The sequence below is a fragment of the Meleagris gallopavo genome, chromosome 1 (assembly GCF_000146605.3).
Source record: "Meleagris gallopavo isolate NT-WF06-2002-E0010 breed Aviagen turkey brand Nicholas breeding stock chromosome 1, Turkey_5.1, whole genome shotgun sequence".
Classification (NCBI taxonomy): domain Eukaryota; kingdom Metazoa; phylum Chordata; class Aves; order Galliformes; family Phasianidae; genus Meleagris; species Meleagris gallopavo.
This window is the reverse complement of record NC_015011.2, coordinates 100,264,368-100,284,636: the sequence shown is the minus strand read 5'-3', so window position 1 is coordinate 100,284,636 and position 20,269 is coordinate 100,264,368. Positions and strand designations below refer to the sequence as shown.

General features: G+C 37.7%; 1 protein-coding gene across 2 annotated transcripts in view; it reads left to right on the top strand.

Annotated features, from left to right (window-relative positions):
- APP (amyloid beta precursor protein) overlaps positions 1-20,269 on the top strand; it is a 160,848-nt gene that overhangs the window by 123,520 nt on the left and 17,059 nt on the right. For both annotated transcript variants that reach the window (XM_010722443.3, XM_010722435.3), the window contains 2 exons: positions 12,957-13,178; positions 17,248-17,301. In XM_010722443.3, the coding sequence (XP_010720745.1) occupies positions 12,957-13,178; positions 17,248-17,301 (276 nt within the window). The remainder of the gene's footprint in view (positions 1-12,956; positions 13,179-17,247; positions 17,302-20,269) is intronic.

Sequence of the window (20,269 nt, the reverse complement as noted above, 5' to 3'; positions counted from 1 at the left end):
TTGTGATTGTTTTCTTTATCTTCCTCTTAAAATGTTATGATTTGAATATGTAATCAGGTGATGTCTTTCAGACTACAGTGAACTTCTTGGCATCTCCTTTTTTTTGAGATTTTTCTTAAGATTTAGCTTAACGAAGAGAAGTCCATCTTCAGAAATGATATTTAAAATCATTAAAGTGATGCTTAGGATTTCTGCACCTTTATTTGAAGTTGGGTTGCTGTATTTAAGGTATCAGAATAATAAAGGGAAGTTGACATATAGTATATGTGTCAGTAGCTTTTAAAATGGTGTATGGTAATAATATCGTTCATATATCAAGTAAGAACAGTAATTACCTTATGACTCAGTTTCATTACATTACACTATAAAATATTAAGGAGCTTCTTGAAAATGCTCAGTGGTCGTGAAGATGTTAGCTAAAAACTAGGGATCAGTTCTAGTCTTCCTTTTAAAACTAGGGATGAAAGTACTGGTAACAGTTGTTTGATACAATTCACATCATGTACCAGAGTGGCTATAGGGTCTTATGTTGTTGTTGAAGGAGAACAGGGATGCTGAAACATGGATCATAAATGAATAAGCACTCTGGGATTTTTCTGTACTGGAGCAGACTAAGTGCAGTGAATCAGCGTAGATTAGGATAGGGAATTGTCATCTGTAGTGCACCTCCTAAGCACAGTTAAGGTTTTGCACCAGGTTTTGACAAACCTGCTTAATTAAGTCACTGTAAATCATCTGGAGTCTGCAGTAGTGCTTTAACTCACATTTTGTAAGGACTGTTTCAGTTATCAATATTTACATTCTTGTTCCACTTCTTCATAGTATAAAGATGGTCTCTGACTGATCCTGAAATAGACGATGGAGAGTTCAGCTTGGTTGTTACATAGAGCACTGTCCATGAGTGGATGAAGAGTCAGAGAAGAATTATTTTTCTGAAGCAATTTCTCTTACTAGTTATCCATACTTTCCAGTTCGTATTTCTTCTTGTCTTTTTAGATGCAATCAAATGGAGTTGAACTTTTCGCCTAGGATAAGATGAACAGCTATAAATCAGTCTGCAGCTGCAGTAGTTACAAAAATCTGCAGTTGAAGAATGTTGGTCAATTCTGCTAAGTTTTTGTGTTTTCCACCATTCCAGAGGTCACATTTGTTACCTGGAGTTGTAGTTTCTAAATTGCTCCAGGCACTTGTCTCGTTCTTAAGAAGCACCGTCTTTGATTTTGGATGCAAGGAAATGTCATCTTTGCCAAATCATAGGCATTGTATTCCCCCTCTCTCCCCCCCCTTAAAACTAGCACATTTTTCCTTGAAAGTAATTCTTCTATTCAGGTTTAATGAATGTTTCTACACCACAGAGAAAATTCTCCATAAACTCAGAACAGATCTTCTGTAAGTAGCACACTTATGTGCAGATCTTAACCTAAGGTACTGTAAATCCTGTGTTCTAAGGTTCAGCAGAGTTTCTGTGTATCTGTGCTGTGTCATGTAAACTTTCTGTCCCTCCAGTTCTGCTCTGCTGCTTTTGCCCAAGAGGATAATGTGACAGGAACAGACAGTTGAATGCAGCCTTCAGAGAATGTGGTTTTGCACAGGTCACCCTACGGTGATTTCCAGTACAAACTGAAGGCTTCCAAAGAAAAAAAATGACTTTTCTATGCTGTTATTCTTTACTTTCTAATCTCCCTTGAAATCTTATAACATTCCTTTGAATAGATGATTTATTAGTACTCTAGCAAAAAATATATTGCTAGATCACAAACCAAAGATAGCATGGAGTTCTTGCAGAAAAGCAAATGAATTATATATTAAAGTTTACACATGATCTAGGGTGGTTTTATGTGCTTAAACACATGATACACGCCTGCTGGAATACTTAAAACCAACTAGGACTTCTTCCACCAAAGGACATTGGTTTTAAAATTGTTTGGCTAGTTTATATATATAATTCAGCCGTTTTAGTTTTTTTTTGCGTCATCATAACCCTACAGTATGTGCTAAGCCTCCAGTTTTGCCACCTCATTCTCTAATGTTCGAAATACAGCGAGATACCATTGAGCTGTTTCTTGCAGTAAGGCAATGCATTCTGTTTATGAGGAGAATCAACCAATGCCTTCCTTTACTATGTTGCATTTTAGTAGGGAAAGGTACTCACCAGCTGGAACAACAGTCTGTTACTGAGCCTTTGTAAATTCTGCACTCCGCAGGCTTGGCAGAGCTGGTGAACCTGTTATTACTTCAGGTTGGAGACTCAACTCTATCTGCTGGTAAAATATGTCCTCTGCTGCAACTTTGGAGAAAATGAAAAAAATCTGGGAAATAGATCCAACGTTTTCCTCTTCTAAGCCTCTCATACTTTTCTGTCCTGCTTATTTAACTGTTCTAGAAAATTAGGCAGAGAATAAAAGATGTTAAGAATAGATCTAAATGCTCTTTGCTGACATATATCCTCTCCATTTTTTGTAGCTAAATGGTCTGTTATATCTGGTCATGAGCATTAATGTTCTTGAGGGAAGATATGAATCTTGATTTTTGTACATGCAAGCCCCCTTTTAATCTCATAAATATCATGAAAATGACTTTAGGCAGTGAAGGAGCCAACTTTCTCCAGATCTGCAGATATTGCAAATGAGATAAATGGCTGCAAAGGCTTTCTCCAGTCATTTCACATGCCTCTTTGGAGAAAACAGAGTTGTAGAAAAAAGGTGAATATATATGTGTATTATTTTAAATCAATATACTGAATATGTTTGGTACTAGAAAGCTTTGTAGGTCACCATTAACTCGTAGTTACAGATATGTCCACAGGCATATATTTGATTTGATTTAATTGCTCTTTGGTATGAACACAAAGAAAAGCTGGAACTCTCGTCAGAGATGATACAAATAAAGTACATTATGGTACTGAAATTTTTCACACATTGCTTAAACTGGGACCTTTCTCTAAAGCCTTATTTACTGCTCCGTGAAGCAGGATGACTTCTCCCAGTCTTTCTCTTTGTATTTCCTGTATTGCTTCTGCCGCTATGTTTTAAGGAGCTAATGAGTTATCTCATCATGTGCCAAATTTAAAATGTCATTATTTTATTAGATGGATGACAAGTCTGGAAAAATCTTGAAGTTGTCCACCTTGCAAATGTGATCCAAGAGAAGGTTGGCTTGGAAGCGTTTGACTTTGTGAATATATAGGTTCCATTCAGGTGGGAGAGGCACTAGTTTGCTGAACACACTTCCCACTTACAGAACTGTCAACATGCTTAGCTATTGAAACTTTCTTGATTTATTGACTATGCATGCAATTTAATTCATGGATATCTGTGCCTATAAGGGGCAAAAGTGTCTGGAATGGATAACGACGAAGTTTCACGGCTGTTCCAAAAAGGTTTTGGACTGTGGGGAGATGAAATCTTCACTGTGCTCGTCTATCCCAGCCTTTGTTAATTAATGGGGACTGAGTCACCTCAGCCAAACTCCTCTTCCTGTCACCATAAATTGAGTTATTAATGCAAGTGTCCACAAGCGCTGAAGTAGCCCAAAATCATCGGAGCACAACCACTCCAACACCGGCTTCCAAGTCTTAGTTGCTGATGCATTACAGATGTCATTCAGTTTAAGATCAGACTTAAGATCAGGGAGTGTTTGATTGTGAAAGAAGCAAATTAATTATCTTAATTCTTTCTTGCTATCAGATTGAAGGTATCCACTCAGAACTTGTTACAGACCATCTGCAAAAGCTATAGAACTAGCATGTCAGTTGCCATTCCCACAGCAAGTCTCGGGAATTGCTATGCAGAGGAGTTTGAAATGCATAACCATAAGCAGACATCCTGAGGGGTAGATTTAAGTATGCCTCTAATGCCAATGGTGTGCTAAATTTTACTCAATTTGACCGTGACTTTATCTTCACTTGTGCTCAGAGAAAATTCACATGTGCTTACTATAATCAAGAGTATCTGATGTTTTCTTGCCAGGCAAGCTCTTACTGTTAGGCTGAAAAGAGAAAAAAATTACTGAGGTAAGGATATTTGACTTTGCAGAATGTCTGGATTGATGGAAATATTACAGTAATCTCCACAATTTAGTTGCCATGCACATGGGATTACAAATGAAGCAATTTCTCATCAGCACAGCTTTCTCCTGCTGATCAATTCTCATATGCCTAATTTAATTGAAAAATGAATTGTGCTTGCTATGGGGGGTGTCCAGTCCTCTCACTGTTCTGCTTCCTGCTATTAGAGCCTATGTATGAGATATGGTGTAAAAAGATGTCAGTACAGACCATATCCTCCTACACATATATATTTGCTATGTTTAACAAGCATTTTTCTTTAGAATACTTAGCCTAAGTTATATTTAGCCTATCAAGTGCTAAAACTGGACTTAAAAATAGGCAAAATATATGTTGTCTGAAGCAGATGCTGCACAGTTCCATTTAGTTCTGATTTAAGTTACTACGAGTGAGTCAAGTATACAGTGCTCTCTTATGTCCAAGGGAATCAGACACAACAAATTAGAACTTCAAAATGCTCGAAAGTGGGTATTTTTATGGAATATTTAATGGTTTCCAAGCTGCCCAAAGAGCTCAGTACACATCAGAAAAAAATAAAAAAATCTATGGGATTTGTATAGTGACCTGTAGAAGAGTTTATATAAAATAATAGGTAACTGACCTCTTTCAGGTGTTAGAAGGAGTTTTAGGCTGTATTCTGGTTTTGGATTTTAGCATCTATTATAAGGTTATAATATGGCTGGTAGTTAAATAACTTACAAATAAATAGCACAGTGCCTTATGTGGATCGGGATTATGCTATATGAGGGCTGTTCTAAAAGTAAAGCTTTCGATTATATTGTGCTGGCCCACAGCATCAGAGGTGGACAGAATGGCGTCTGTCATGGCAGTGTGGATGAAGCAAAGGTGTGTGTCACTTAATTCCTCTATGCAGAAAAAACTCATTGACTCTTGCTGAGCATTTCTGGAGACCAAACAGGGGATGTGAGTGCAGTGAGGGGTGGGTGTTGCATTTCAGCAGTAATGCCAGTGGTCACCTCTGCTGGGGCAGATTTTTATGAGTGCAGCACACAGGCCCTTGTTCATAGCTGGCAAGAATTGTGGTGACTGCATTAAAAAATAGTGTTTTGTAGCTGAGAATTTGCTCTGTCAGACAGTCTTGTTGTGCTCTTAGTTGTCATTTAAAAAAATGTTGTTCCATTTGTTGTAATGGAAATTAATTGGAGGCATTACTTTTGGAGCAAGCTCCATGCAGTGTATGTTCTTGATCACAGAATAGAGTTTCAATTCATTTTTTTCTCCAAGTATTTTTTTTAAGTACTGTTTTGTCTAGGTTGACGTCTGGCTGCCATCATCTTGCTCAGAGAGGAACTTTTCACATGCTAAAACGTAGAGATCCCAGTCTATAAAATGTGGTGCTCAGCATACAAAAAACTGTACTCCATTCAAATTTTATGCCAAAAGGAATGCTGTAACATGGAAGTAGGGTTTTTTGTGTTTACTCTAGAGCTTTTATGGCCATGAATAGTGAATTCTGTCTCATAGACAAAATTGCTATGTTAACCAAGTTTAATGAAGTGGATGTGAGCAGTAGAGAAGGAGACAACAGAAATGGTTAAAAAGTCTTAAAGTCATGAAAGTGAAGAGCAGTGTCTTTTAGTTCTATTTAATGACTTTTTTTTTTTTTTTCAGATATAATATAAGCTTCTGGTGTTTTTCTGTCCCACATATTTTCTGCAATACTCTGTTTTTAATTAAAGGGGAAATGCAGTCATGATTTAGATGACTCACTGTTAAAACAAACTATAAATGTGTACCTATGTATAGCCATATATCAATATTTATCTAACGGTGTATTTAGCTGTTGAGTAGCTAAGAGCTTATAGTAATTACAGCATTCTTTCACTGAAGGCAAAGAATGCTACAGCAGCCTTCATGCAAAATAGGCAGAATTGCAAGAGATTTATAACCAGCTGTGGGAAAAATGGGAGGTGAATGTTTCTGGTTCTTCACCAGTGTAGTGGTGTGGAAATTCTCATGCACTTCACTCCAAGCCTCTCTGAAATTGCACAACCATGTACAAAACTAAATTGGCATTGCATTCTATCTCTAAGGGGAAAACCTAGGTCATATTGAGATTAATCGCTGCATAGTAATAAAACCAGCTGGTAAGTGTTTTGCTGAATTGGGTTTTCCAGGCTTTCTCATGCTTTGAACCGTTTAATGCCAGAAATTTTTTTGTAATATGATCCACTTGTAAGACAGTTTGTATCTAAGTTAAACATCTTTTTTTTCTTTTTTTTTTTTGTTAAATAATTGAAGTCAAATGAGTCAAAAATGCAAATTTAAGTGGGGCATTATTACATGCATCTGTTTACAGGAGGGTACTCATATGGGTTGTTTTTATAATACAATTTGAAAAGCGTTGAAATCTATATATGCTGAAGTGGCAGAAGCTATAAGAAACAGAAAAAAAAAGTGACAAATTTGTAATTTTTTAATGTATTAGCATTCTTTTTATATTACAGGCATTATTTTTAATATATTTCTAAATATTACAGCTGTTCTCAAGTTCAGAGGTGTATTTTCTTTAAACTTCAATTCTTAGACAGTGGGGTGTTTTTAAGGGCCCTGGGATGGTTCTTTTGTTAATTTATTTCAAGAGGAAAAATATAAGTCAACTGTTTCATGATACTTCAAATGTCATTTTATAAGAAGAGCCTTTGAAGAGCCTTTTCACCTTAAGGAAAGAGATTGCCATACACTTAAGAATCTTCTAAGTCTGAAAAACTTCTGCTGCTACTTCTGCTACTTACTTTTGCCCTAGTGGTGATGTTTCTACAGAACAGAAAATAAGAACTGCTGTTTTCCATGGTTATTGTTCTTTCAGTCTCATTTTAACCCCAACAAAGACATAATGCACTGTAAAAGTTTCCAGATAAGGGGAGCTGTGATGTAATTCCACAGGCTAGCCATAAGAGAGAAAGTTTAGATCTGATGGATCAGGTAATGAAATTTCTTTGTCAGTATGGATCAGAACATTATAGGCTGGGTTCATTTCCAGTGTTTCACAGGACTGATATTGCACATCACTCTTTTATCATCATCTTCAAAGCCTACGGACAAATGAAATCACTCATGCCTTCCTGTAGGCAGGTTCTCATCAGAATCAATTCCTAAATTATATTTGTCTTGTACTATTAAAATACATTAGTTCAACACTGAACACGACATAATTGTGTTTTGCAGCTTGATAGTGCAGCTTGATAATTATGACATCTAGCAGTATGCAACATCGTGATATGATACAGCAGAGCACCTTAGAGTAATTACATGCTTGGAATTTAGTGGAGCTTAGCTCTTTATGGTTTGGTGCAAACCAAGTAGGATTAAATTTTAGCATGTGCTTGAAATTTCTTCTAACTTGGACAGAGGCTGGAGGAAATAGACACTATTTTCTGGCATATTCTTTCCTTTCATCTCAAAGGAGAAAATCCTAGTTGATGTGATAAACTTTGTATATGAAACCTACAGGATATACAAGTGACTTAACTACCTTTCTGACTTGTAGAATCTGCATTCACTGCAGGTACAGAAAGCACTTTGGACTGGAAAAGCTACCTTTGAAATCCTTACTCATGGTGAGATCCTCACTTTGCATTTCAGAGTTGCTTACACAAACCTGTAATTACCATGTGTATCACTAGAGGTGTCTTTTGGAGAAATGTTTGTGCTTCCAGAATGTGAAATACATTTGTTTGTTTGCATTAGTTTTGTGGCAGTACTACTAGTATAACTGATGGTTAGAAGTATGTGTTGTCAGTTTATAAAGGAGCTCTAATACAAATGCAGACATTCAGGTAAATAATATTATATTTTGTTTCAAAGTATTCACTAGTACAAAGCCTCTAAGGGGGTATTGTTTTCACATTTACCAATTTGGGGTGTTTTGATTTATACAGCTGCCAAAATTCAGACATTCAAATTTAGTTAAAAACTAACTATATTACATCCATGCTACTCCTTTGGGCAAATACTTGTGATGAGGATTATGAACTGTGGCATACTGAATTAGCCCATAAAGTAGGCATACAACTGAAAGCTGCATCTAACCATGTTACATCTTACCACATGCATTATTATAAATGATTGTGTAATTGCTCTTAGTAATCCTAATTATGACATAAAGCATTTGCTTGATTTAAACTATCTTCCAAATGGTATAAGATAATACATGTGCAAATGAAGCAATCACTGTGACTCAGATGCTCCTAATTTTTGCCATTGGGAACAGTAAGGTGGTTGCTGACACTTCTAAATTTGTCATTTTGAAAGCATGCTCAAAAGCAGCTATAACTTTGAGAGGACCACATGCTTATTTGTCACTGAGTGCTGACTGATAAGATGGTGATTATGAGGCAATAAGACTCTGCTTTTGCACCAGTTTATTTGAATTGGTTCCCAAACCTTTATTTGCTGAATCAATATGCAGTCTATCATATATACATGGTTTTTAAAAGGAAGTTTGCTTATGGAGTAAAACTATGGCATGTATGTAATTTGAAGGTGTCTTAATTAGTACTTAGAAGAGGTGTTTTGAGTGCATTTCTTTTCTAAATTGATTCTAAACCTTAAATTGACACACAGAACTTCCAAAATTCTAACTGCCAATTTTGAAGTTACTTTTTAAGCAGATTCGAGAATTGTGCTTGCAATAATGAGGTCAGAGCTTTTTGTCTGTAGGTATCCAACAAAAGAAAATAAAGCAAAGCGATGATGTAAATAGTTATGGAAATTTTAAATAAATTTTAAATAAATACTTTTGGAAATTTTAAATAAATAATCATTTAAGTAAAAATGATTACTTGAAAGATAATTAGTGAATTGCTTTTGTTCTAGAGCAGCAAGAAAAGATGATCTCCATTAAACTTTTTTCATTGTATCTATGCCAGCTAGGAGGTGTATTAAGTACAACAGTCCAATGTAGTAAATAGTATTGTATACCAATAAAGTGTAAAGTTCCAGTGACAGAATATCATGATCTGTGTTGCTCTAATAGAGGTGACTCTATTAGGATTTGGCATGGTCTTCACTGTTACAGTGCTCTTACAAAGCCAATCTGCCAGAGGGTACAGTCATAGGATATTGTAAATGAACTGCTTTCAAACAACCCAACGTCCATCAGATGTTTCCAGTGAATTTATTTTCTTCTGCTCCGTGTTTCTCTTTTCCAGAGAAGTAGATAAGTCTAGAAAGGAGTTTGCAGTGGTCTTACTCTTGTATCTAATGTCCCAAAGATATTTTGCTTCAGTTTTTCTTGATGCTATTGTTTAGGGGTAATAACCCATGGGGGAATGCCCACAGTGAGTGTAAGAACGAGTGAAACTTCCTTACAAATGCCAGTAAGTCTAAGAAGTATTTTATTGAAGTAGTGTAACTGAGCCTCTTTCATCCTATAAAGGACGAGTTTGGATGCCTGAAGGTGGCCATGCTGTAAGTGCCAGGCTTCCTGTTAGTAGAGCAGTTGCACTTTCACACCAAATTCAGCTGCTGGGAGATTTGAGGTCCCAACTTAGTTTTTTGTTGTTTTGTTTTGTTTTGTTTCTGTGAAGTCATGGTTACTGTTGAGATGTGCTCTCAAAATGTAAAAAAAATGTTTTCAACATTCTCCTTATTTTTCTCTGGCAGGACTTAACAGAATGTTACAAAGAGATAATGAGTAGAGCAACAAGTCTATTATAGGAAGATTGTCACGAGGGTTTTTGTCTTGGTTTGAGGGGAGATGAAATTTTGAAAAGCAGCCTAGAATCTGTATATTTTCAGCACCTAATAATGAAGACATTCACTGCACAAAGAAAACCCCTGAAACAGCCTTGAATGCACATCCTAGCCTCCAGCTGCATCTGTACTCTCTACTTATTTAGGGAATTGTCTTTCGTGGGGTGGGGAAATTGAACTGGCAACTGTGAGGAAGGGAGGGAGTACTTTATTGATGGGTAACAATGAGGCTATATGGCTTTCCATTAGCGTAGCTGACGATGCAAGTAGACATCAATACTTTGAACAAAATCAACACTGAAAGAATCAATCTTGGGATTTGCCAGCTAGCATCGATAACTGGAAATCCTAGGGCAAACTTTTTTAACAGCTTGGAGATTGAAACAATTGTTTGCAAATCGTTTACTCAATGCAGACACATATGCCTTGGTCTGATGGAGTCAAGCACAGTTCTTAAGCCAAGAGCTTCTCATTTCTCACCATAGTTCATTGCCATCACGTCAGATGGGCTGATTCGTTTTGGCCATTGTCTCCCTGCTTGTCAAGTGAATGCAATCATAATCTGCTTATTGTAATATCTGTTTGCCTCACTTGATCTATTGTGCGAGTTGGTTAAAGTCTGTGTTGTGTGCCACAGCTGAGTAGCAAACAACGGAGCCTGCAAGAAGTGGTGACAACTCACACCCAGTTGGGCAGCACTGAGAGGTTTTATGTACTTGTCCCTCCCAGCCTTTGTTGGAACAGTATTAATGATGTGAGTCTGGCACCCATTTCTGCAGCTTGGTGGGCCCTGCTGTGTTTCTGCTGTAGCCTTCCCCTTGAGCATGGGTCTCCATGCTAGAGGGCAGGTCCTACTCCCTCTGCTCCCTCCTCTCCGAGCATGTTGCTCTCCAAGGGCAGGAGCTGTCTGTAGGTCACACACTGTGCATCAGCAGGGAGGAACAAGGCAGGAAAAGCATTGTGCTGGTGCACAAGTAGTGAAAGATTGACACTACCTGGAGAAAAAAAAGGGGGTGCGTGAGGCACAGCACCTCTATGCCTCTGCGGCCAAGGCTGCAGCTCTCTGCATCTGTCCCACAGAATCCGCAGGCACTGGGAGGACAGTGAGGATGAGGCAAGTTGCACCTCAAAGCAGTTCCTGGGTTGCAGGTGCTTAGATCCCCAGTGATACTCATCTTTTTTGTGATCAACCATAACTTGATATAATAATGTGCTAAGCAGGTGTCACCCCTGACTCCCTGCAAGGCACCCAGCACTTGGAAACCAGGCTTTTTAACATCCAGCTCCTTTTTTGATAAGTCTCATCTTCTGCAACTAATAAAAATTAACATATACCATGTGATACAGTGTCTGCTTAGAATATCAAGTTACAACTTATGAAATAATATTGTTTTCAAGAAACTGAACATGAATGGAAAAATAATTCAGTGTTCAGCAGGCATTCTGTACTGTCCTACTAAGTCCTTCTTAGGAACAAATTCACTGACAGAATTTAATTTTCTGTACATATTAACAGTAATGTTGGCTTACTGTCTACAAATGTGGTTACTGCTTCAGTAAGAAAATTGGTATTGAAACATCAATTTGCAAGATTTAAGACCTATGCTGGCCCCAGGGTTTGGGTTGTAACTTTGATGCTCTGACTCTGGTGTAGTAGTAGTTCCATCAGCTCTAAGAGATCTATTGCAAAGCAGAGCCTAGATGTATCATCACTGAGAGGTAGTGAAGCAGTGCCAAAACTAATGCTCTTGAGGTGGTGGCGATCCTTGTTGAGGTCTACTGTGTAGGTACTGTGTGCTGCTGTGGTGGTATGCTGTTGTGTACGCTCAAGAGGGAAATATGATTGAAAAGATTTCACCGATGTCTGTAAAGCTCTGGTTTATTTAGAAATGCAGATGCAGTTTCTCATTGGTGATGCTAGGAAGTGAGAGAGCCCCTACAGAGCTACATAAACGGTCTGGCAAAATACAGTGGTGATTCCTGTCCCTGATTTGCTGCAGGTTTCGGATGTGGATGTGAAGCAATAACAGTGACTTTACTTAGTCATTAATGAATTCAAAAGAGAAGCAAGTCCTAAGAAAAGCTTTTGTATCGTCAACTGTCGTGTGTACTCATGTGCAAACACTTGGACTTGACTAGTGTTAACACTTACAGGCTTCAATTCTGAACTATTTGGAACTTTTAACATCTGCATACTAAGTATATTGATGTATTATTAGCAGTTACTTACCTTCTTCATAGCACTTGCTTGCTTACTAGAAAGTGGTTTTGTGCACCAAGTTCCTTCAGAGTATGTGCAAGTAATGTACCTCTACTGAAAGAAAAAAAAAAAGACAACAAAGGAGAAGATCAAGAGTGGATGAACTTTGATCTAAGAAAGGAGTTGGAATAATGAAGCACACCCAAACAACCTCCAAACATATTTTTAACACTGAGTTCAATAATCTGTCCTATACGATCGTTGGAGTTGGAAAGTGCTTTCATTGTTCTCACTTTGCTGTAGTCCCAAAAGAAACCACAAAAAAAAAAACCACAAAACCAACCAAACAAAAAAGACTAGATAATATTGCAGGGCTTTAGATCCTGGTTGTTTGTGAAACAGTTTGTGTACAGATGCTTATTATAATTTAAGATTGTTAGAACTATTTCCATATTAGTAAAGTTACGTAATTAAAAGAAAAAATGTTTCTTCAGATTCAATGTTATACTAAGCCCAATTTAATACAATAACTGTTGCAGTGATTTAGGGTTTAAGAGCAAGGCTGAGCTTCTGTAAGTGAGCATTTTAAAAGAGGGGAAAATAACAAAGACAATCTTTCCTGTGGACCTCTTGCGTGTTGAGGTATGGGAACGTGTTAAGTTGAAAGGAATTGATTTGTGCTTCTTTTAAAAGTAATGGGGAAGAATCTAGGGACTTGTAAAGCACAACCCTGTGATCTGTGGTGTTACATGGGTAGAAAACAGTATTGAACAGTTCTGGCTGATGTTTAAAAAATGCTTTACTTAGCAGTGTACTCCTCAGAGTTTCAACTATTTCAATTCTTGATGTTTTTCTTTATCATAATAAAGTAGGATCTCATGACTGTAAATGTTTACTATAATAGCCCTGGAAATAGATGCTCAGAAATACAGATTTTTTTTTCAGATAATTCCTGTGTTCATTTCCTTGCAGATGAATTGCTTCAGAAAGAGCAAAACTACTCTGACGATGTTCTGGCCAATATGATCAGCGAACCCAGAATCAGCTATGGAAATGATGCTCTCATGCCTTCATTGACGGAAACTAAGACCACAGTTGAACTTCTTCCAGTGGATGGAGAGTTCAGTCTAGATGACCTTCAGCCATGGCATCCCTTTGGTGTTGATTCTGTTCCAGCCAATACTGAAAATGAAGGTAGGAACAATAGTGGGAGAAACCACAGAGTATTCTCAACTGTACTGTATGATGATTCTTTCATTTTATTCATTGAAAGTTGGCATATTTCTGATATAAGAATGATAGAGGTCTCAACTGTGAAGTTTTATAACTAGTCTGCCTGCTGTGTCTCTTTGATCAGAGTTCTGACTTAAATGTCAGTGTAGTCACACAATAAATTTCAGAGTTGAACTTATTTCTCTTTAAAAGCAGATAAAAATAAATTCCAGCATGTTATGAGTGTCTTATAATGAGAATGAGCAAAGGGAGATAAGTTGTCAGACGTGTCACGATAGAATAAGTGTTTTCTTTAAAGAGCTTTTTATTGCTGGCATGAAAATGGCTACAGATCTAATACGTTCCTAGTATGAGAGGTTTGGGGATTGGTTTTGGGTTTTCTTGGTCATATGGAATATACTGCAGAAATATTTGTGCATACGCAGCAATGCAACTAGCTAGTGATGATGTCTTCCCTGAGGAATACTTTATGTTGCTCATGGGCAAATGTATTGAAGTGGCTGCCTAATGTTTTAATAATTAATGTATAATCTGGAATTGGTGGTTCACTCGGGTGCCAGAGCCAATTAATTAGAAACATAAGGAACTCTGATGATGTTGTTCAAGTTCCTTCTCTTGTGCTTGTTTTCCTTTACCAGTTCAAATCCATCCTCATTAGTGCTAAGTTAATCCCAGCAGTGGAGGTTTGTTTCTGCAGAAGAGTGCTAGTTTTACAAACGCCAGAGTTACAGAAGTTTTTTCTGTGTAATTCTGTGCTTTGTGGATCAAGCGTAGCTGAGCTGTGCAGACAGTGAAGTATTCCAGAAATGTTTTGAAATCATTGGTTTAGGCTCTGCCTCCTCTCAGAGTAAGTTTTGATCATGGACCTTGTGCAGTTTTCTGTGAGTAAGTGCTTTCCTCTTAGTCTCACTTCAATACAATGTGTGAGAGACTGTGGGCTGTTTCTTGCTTGCAGTGAAGCTGGAACCAGTTTTGTGATCAAAGTGGGTAATTGCCAGGTGTCAGAGAAGCCAAAGATCCAGGCTAAGGTGCAAGCAGAAGTCAACTAATAGGTTAAATGGAAGCATATCAAATATGAGGGGAAGAGAAGAGAATGGGGCTAAAATGAAAACATCAAGAAGTCAGCAGAAAGGAGATGGGCAAACTCAAATGGACTGGCCAGCCATAAGAACCTGAAGAAAGTGATGAGGACTCTGGGTGTATCTGAAGGATGGCTACAGATCCATTATGTGCTGACTGGCTGAGAGCAACTGTCTGGATTGCATGAGATGCTGACAAGTAGTACAAACCTGTGATCAGGCTGACATGCCTAAACTTCAGTTTCCTGGTGAATCAGCTGTGGCTCGCTGTAGTGCAATGCTTGCTGAGGCTGACTGCCAGGAGCAAACTGTGGTCCAGCTGGTGGCATCTGTCCTGTAGGAATTTTCCTACAGTACAGTAGATCTCTCACTGCAGCTTTTTCCCACAGTTGAGACATAAGGTCATCCATTCTGTGCCCACTGTCTGCTTTCATTAAACTTGAGAGGGAAAGAAAGAACACCTTTTGAAGCCTATCTACCCCCTTCCCAAGTGCATTGATTTCAGTCAGCGATTAAGAAGTTACTAGGTATACAGGTGCACTCAGACATACCAGTTAAATCCCTTTTTTCTTCAGAAACCAGACTAAGCTCAGAATTTAATAATGGAAGGTGCATTCTTCAGTGTGATGCTGAATTCACTTAGCAAGTATTCTGAGTGTAGTTACCTTTTTAAAATGTATGACAGCAAATAAGAATAAAAATTCTTCTGCCTTGAATAACGTACTGTTTAATTATGGATCCTTGTGTATTTTAATGCGCTACATAATGCAGCACTTCTTAATGTTTACTGTGGGAACACCTTATAGCTTCTAAGACTTTAAATTGGTTTGGTTGTTGTTGGATATTTTGATACCAGAATTGTTTTTCCCATGAAGTTCCTGCAGTCAAACAATTTCATGAGTTGAATCATTGTTAATATTTAAGTCCTCACAGTTGGAAATCATCTCATGACTTAAACCCCTGCAAGTCCTCTTGTTTCCCATTTGACTTCACTGTCACCTATTCAAACAGTACTGGCAAATAGTTGTTTGTGTCATTATTTCTACAATACTTTGTTTTTCTCTTCAGATATCTTCTCTGTACCCTTGTCCATAGTATCAGAAGTGGAATTTCACACTCATCTTTTTCCTTTGTGTTCGTCTCCCATCTTACTGTTCCAGAATCCCAGGACTAACTGTGCCATTTGTCCTCACTTCCCATGCCTGTTTTCCTCCATGTCCCTGGTCCAATCTCAGTCTTCATTCAAATTGCTCCCAAAAACTGCCGTTTGTCATAATGTGGAAAGTAGCACGAAGTAAATAACAATTGAAACATTTTTCTACTTTCTCCCTTTTCTCTCCTAGGGTTTCTTTGCATAATCTGTTTTTAACACAGTAAGATCCACTGATGCAGAAATGTTTTGTGTTATATGCAGTACTGAGCAAATCAAGTGAGTTAAAAATGATTGTGCTATAGAAACCTCAAATATTGTAGAGTGACTAACTTTTGCAGTATTATGATGGTTAGCATCTCAGGTTGCTGGGAGATGCTGAGTACAGGAGTGAAGGTCAGAGAACCAAGGACCTCTGCTCCTGTTGAGAACTGAGGAGACCAACACCATTAAGAAAATCACAGCATGTTTAAAAGGAAGGGCCTGTTGCCTGTGAAACCTGCTGGGCAGTTGCTCTGGCGTTTAGCAGAGGACTATCAGCAAGTTGCCAGTTCAGGTGTTGATGCTGCTCTGGTTTGGAAGCTTTACGTTTTTAAAAACTCTTTAATACAAATCTGGAGTGCTGAGAGCTTAGGCTTCCTCAGCGCAAAGAATTATTACACTATATAAGCAAGAGTTTTCTTTAGTCTGGCACACTAGATAAATCCTAAGCTAGATAAATTCACCTCATTTTAGTCTTGCATTACTGTCAAATTTTTCAATGGTGCCATTGATATCTGAGAGGCAAGCTCATTGGATCCAGGAACTAGCAGAGTAAGAACCTGGGGTCCACTTCTCCACAGTCACAGCAACGTGGTTTGCTTTTAATGAACTATTCATGGAATACCTAAACCAAAATGTAATTGTGGAAAAAAGTGAAAGGTAATGCAGCCAGAAAGTCTCAATTTCAAAGTATCCAGTGACCTGCATACAAGTGTTCAGTATAAAACACTTCAAAAAATGCCTTAAATTTGTCATTTCTTCCCATGTCTGTTTTATTCCATGATCTAATCCCAGGTTTCACTCAGAAATATTAATTATATATTGAATTGATAAACTGCCACATAATCTTACAGTTTCATAAATCTGTTTGAAATTTTCCTCATCTAAACTGCATGTTTAGATAAAAGGGTAAGTTTCATGCAAGCAGCTTTATGCTATTTTGTTTTTCTTAATTAGTTCAAATAGTCTAACAAGATACTGAAAATCTGAAAATCTAGCATAGCTCAGAGCATATTGGAATGGAACATTGAGTGTAGTTTTAAAACATGCTTTACTTTTTTTCAAACCTTATAGCTAGTGATGTAGAGAATCCCTCTTAAAAGGAATAAGGAGTCAGGATTCAGTGGGTTTGTAAGTTAGCATTGATCAAGATATGCTTGCAAGAACTCATGGTGTCAGTTCCTGCTGCCACTTCTAATCAGGTGACTGAGAGGTGTCTGCAAGTAAAGAATACAGTTTGACTCTTCAGACAGAAAGTCTTTGATCTCAGTAGTTTCTCATTTTAGTTTCTCTGTAACCAAAATATGATGTAAAATTGACACATAGCTGTGGAACTTTCTTTGGAAGTTGTGTGCATCCCTTCTTTTTATTTCCATCATTAATTGAAGGCAGGATCTTCTCTAGCTGTTGCTTTTGTAACTTGTTTTATGCAGTGTATCTCTCCTACACTATCCCAAGAGATCAGAAGTTGAATTTATCACGTTGGTGGATTTTGCTTATTATCTGTTCACTTTTTTGTTTCTTTTCTGCACTTTCCCAGTTGAGCCTGTTGATGCCCGCCCAGCTGCAGACAGAGGACTCACCACACGACCAGGTATAGAATTTGCATGGCTTTTACCTAACCTGTGTTTTCCCAGCATGGTCTGCTTGTGCTGAAATGACCACCTTTCCTTTGGTATAACCCTCCATTTAAATGTAATGCTATATCACAAACCAGCAGCTGGTACAAGTGTTTGCACACAAAACCCTGCTGGACTGTGTGAGTGCTGTCTGTATCCCAGGTGTTCAGTATATGTGCGTGCAGGAGTGGGGCCCAGAACTGACACTCTTGGTAAGCTGCCAGACTGCAGAGAGCGCTTTCAATTTTGCAGTGTGTGACAGAAATGTCTAATGCTCAATGCAAGTCTACTTTGTTTTGTAAATTATGACTAATTTGTGTATATAATTTAGGAATTCCGGGGGACATCAAGATTTTCAGTGATATTTGTCGTAGGTAACTGCAGGTATCTAAAAGTTGATATGTGTATTGTCCCTCTGGATTCAATTAAAGCACCTCTAGACAATTATTCATGCCATTATAGTATAGAAAAAGGTGATTATTTGCCCTCAGTATCGTAGATACCTGTATCTTCCTAGTCTGACTAGCTTGAGTCAGGTTGCAAACATTTAGAATTGCTGGACAAATTCAGTTCTCAAAAGTAAAAGATTGTTTTTCGTATTAATTTTCTGCTTTCTAGGTTGTTTTTTCCTCATCTCCACTTAGGAATACCTTGAAATGGCTGACAAGAGCAAGCACAAACAAGCTTTAATTTCAGATTATTTTCCAACACAAATTAGATTTATTTTAGAATCAGAATTATTTCAGTGTCACATCATTTTTTTGTGTGTTATTTCTTTCTTTAGATGAGATCAAACTGTTCGATCTGTCTTTTTTTTCCCCTTCCTCTTTTCCTCCAAATTTCCACTGGAAAGCATTATGGGCAACATCTTAATGTGTTTAAATCTTTCCGATAACTCACTGATGTTTACTGGCTATAGTGAATGGTACAGTGGGGAATTAAATAAGACCATATGTTAAAGCAATTGGGATGCACATTGAGGCTGGCCAGATGACGTGTTCCTAGCGTTGTTTTAGGAGGCTGATGCCTATACTTGTGCTTGGAGTCTTAATTTTGTGAAGAGAACCTGGAACCTGGTACAGAGCTCTCCGAGTATTCAAGTTTGTGATGGTTAACCTTCAATCTCCACGAAAAATCCCTTGTTATGAGGCCCATATTTATTACTAACAATTATTCCTTTCTCTTTCTATTACCATCCCCCCTCACATACAAGTGATGGAAATTGCTGGTGTCAGTTCTCTAGAGGAAGGATTTTCTCGTGCTGCCACACTCCAGTTTCAGAAGGAAATAGGATTTTTAGGCCATCGTGTCAAAGCATGGTGTTGGTTGGGGTTATACAAACAGCGTGAGGAGAATGGATAGTATTCTCTATGAGAGGTAATTTGTCAATGTGTAGGACAATCTATTAAAGAGCTGTAGAAATATTTTAACATTTGAGCATTATGGCTTGAAATTTCCAGCCGATACAGGAAGTTTTGCATTATGGAAGGAACACGGACTAAAAGTAGTATCATCCAGAGGCCTTTGCAGCAGTTGTTGCATTTTAGCACAGTGTAAGTGATACAGAGGCCGTTCTGCTTTTGGCAAACAGATTGATTCCCTACAGGTGAACGAGGATGCACATGAATGTTCCTCTGTGAAGATGAATAGTCACTTCACTAGAGACGCTGAAATCTCTGGCTGTTGTGCCTGCATTGCAAATTTCACAGTATCAAGATTCTTACAGTAGTGCTAAATATATTGTAATAGATGCACCATTCCTAGTAGACTTTCATCCTTAAATCTTTAATCACCATGTCCAGTTTCTGCAAATTTGTCCTTACTGACATAAATTCTAGCTATAAATGCCCATCTGATTTTCCATCATTTTTTAACAGCAACTTCTCTGTGCTAGAATTTCAGTTTAATGAAAAATTGGTATCAGCCTGAGTAGCTGTCATAAACTAGCAATTGTGGAAAGCACAAGGACGGTTAATTAAATAGCATGAAATACAGGGAGATTCTGACAATTTAAAAATTATTGTGCTTTAAATTTGTTGTACTTGCTAATAGAAAATAACACATCTTTGCTAAAGGTTAAATAAGGAAAAGAGGTTTTTTTTGCAGTCACTGTACTTTTAGTGTAGTCATTTGTACAGTTCGGAGCTATTCTTCAGGAATAAAAGTCTGACAAATGAGGATATTATTACATAATGGAAAAGTATTAAAAGAGGGCCTGGAGTTAGATTAATACTCACAGCTGCTTGCAACTTTCTCTTTTGTTTTAATTGTCTGCATTACTGTTGATTTCCCAAAAGCTTTGCTGTTGTCGTAGTCTTGATTTTTCATCGCATGCTTCTACTTGTTTTGCTCAAGTGAACTAGGTGGTTCCCAGCTTCTTCAAGGCTAAAATATAGCTTTCGTGTCAACCTGCATAATCCAAACTTGGGCTTAAATCAATTAAATGATTTTTAGTTGCTTCAGGTGTTTAAAACCCTTGGAGAAACTGCCTCTTCAAGGACCAACACAAATATACAAACATATGCCCTTTTTTTCTTTTTCTACTACCTTGTTACTTCTTCTGCCCCATTCATCATTATTGCAACAGATACTACACTTTTCTTAACAACAGCTCAAGATCACACAGATGAAATTTGTCCCTTTCCTACAAGAGAGGTTGTTTGGTCATAGGACAGAAAGGATGAGCAGAGCAAGTACTTAGATTTTTGCAGTAATTATGGTAGCTGAAGTCTTGTTACTTCATCACATCACACTCTTTCTTTAAAAAAAAAAGAAGAAAGAAAGAAAAAAGGAAAAGAAAAGGAAAAAACAAACCATAAAGACAGTGTAAGAGAAAAGGACTGGAAATGTGAAGAGTTGCCTAATCCATAGCAGGAAAGGACTAAGTGTAAAGTGTTTGCAAAGATTCAAGCGGGATTGGTGTGAATCTCCACCTCTGTTGCA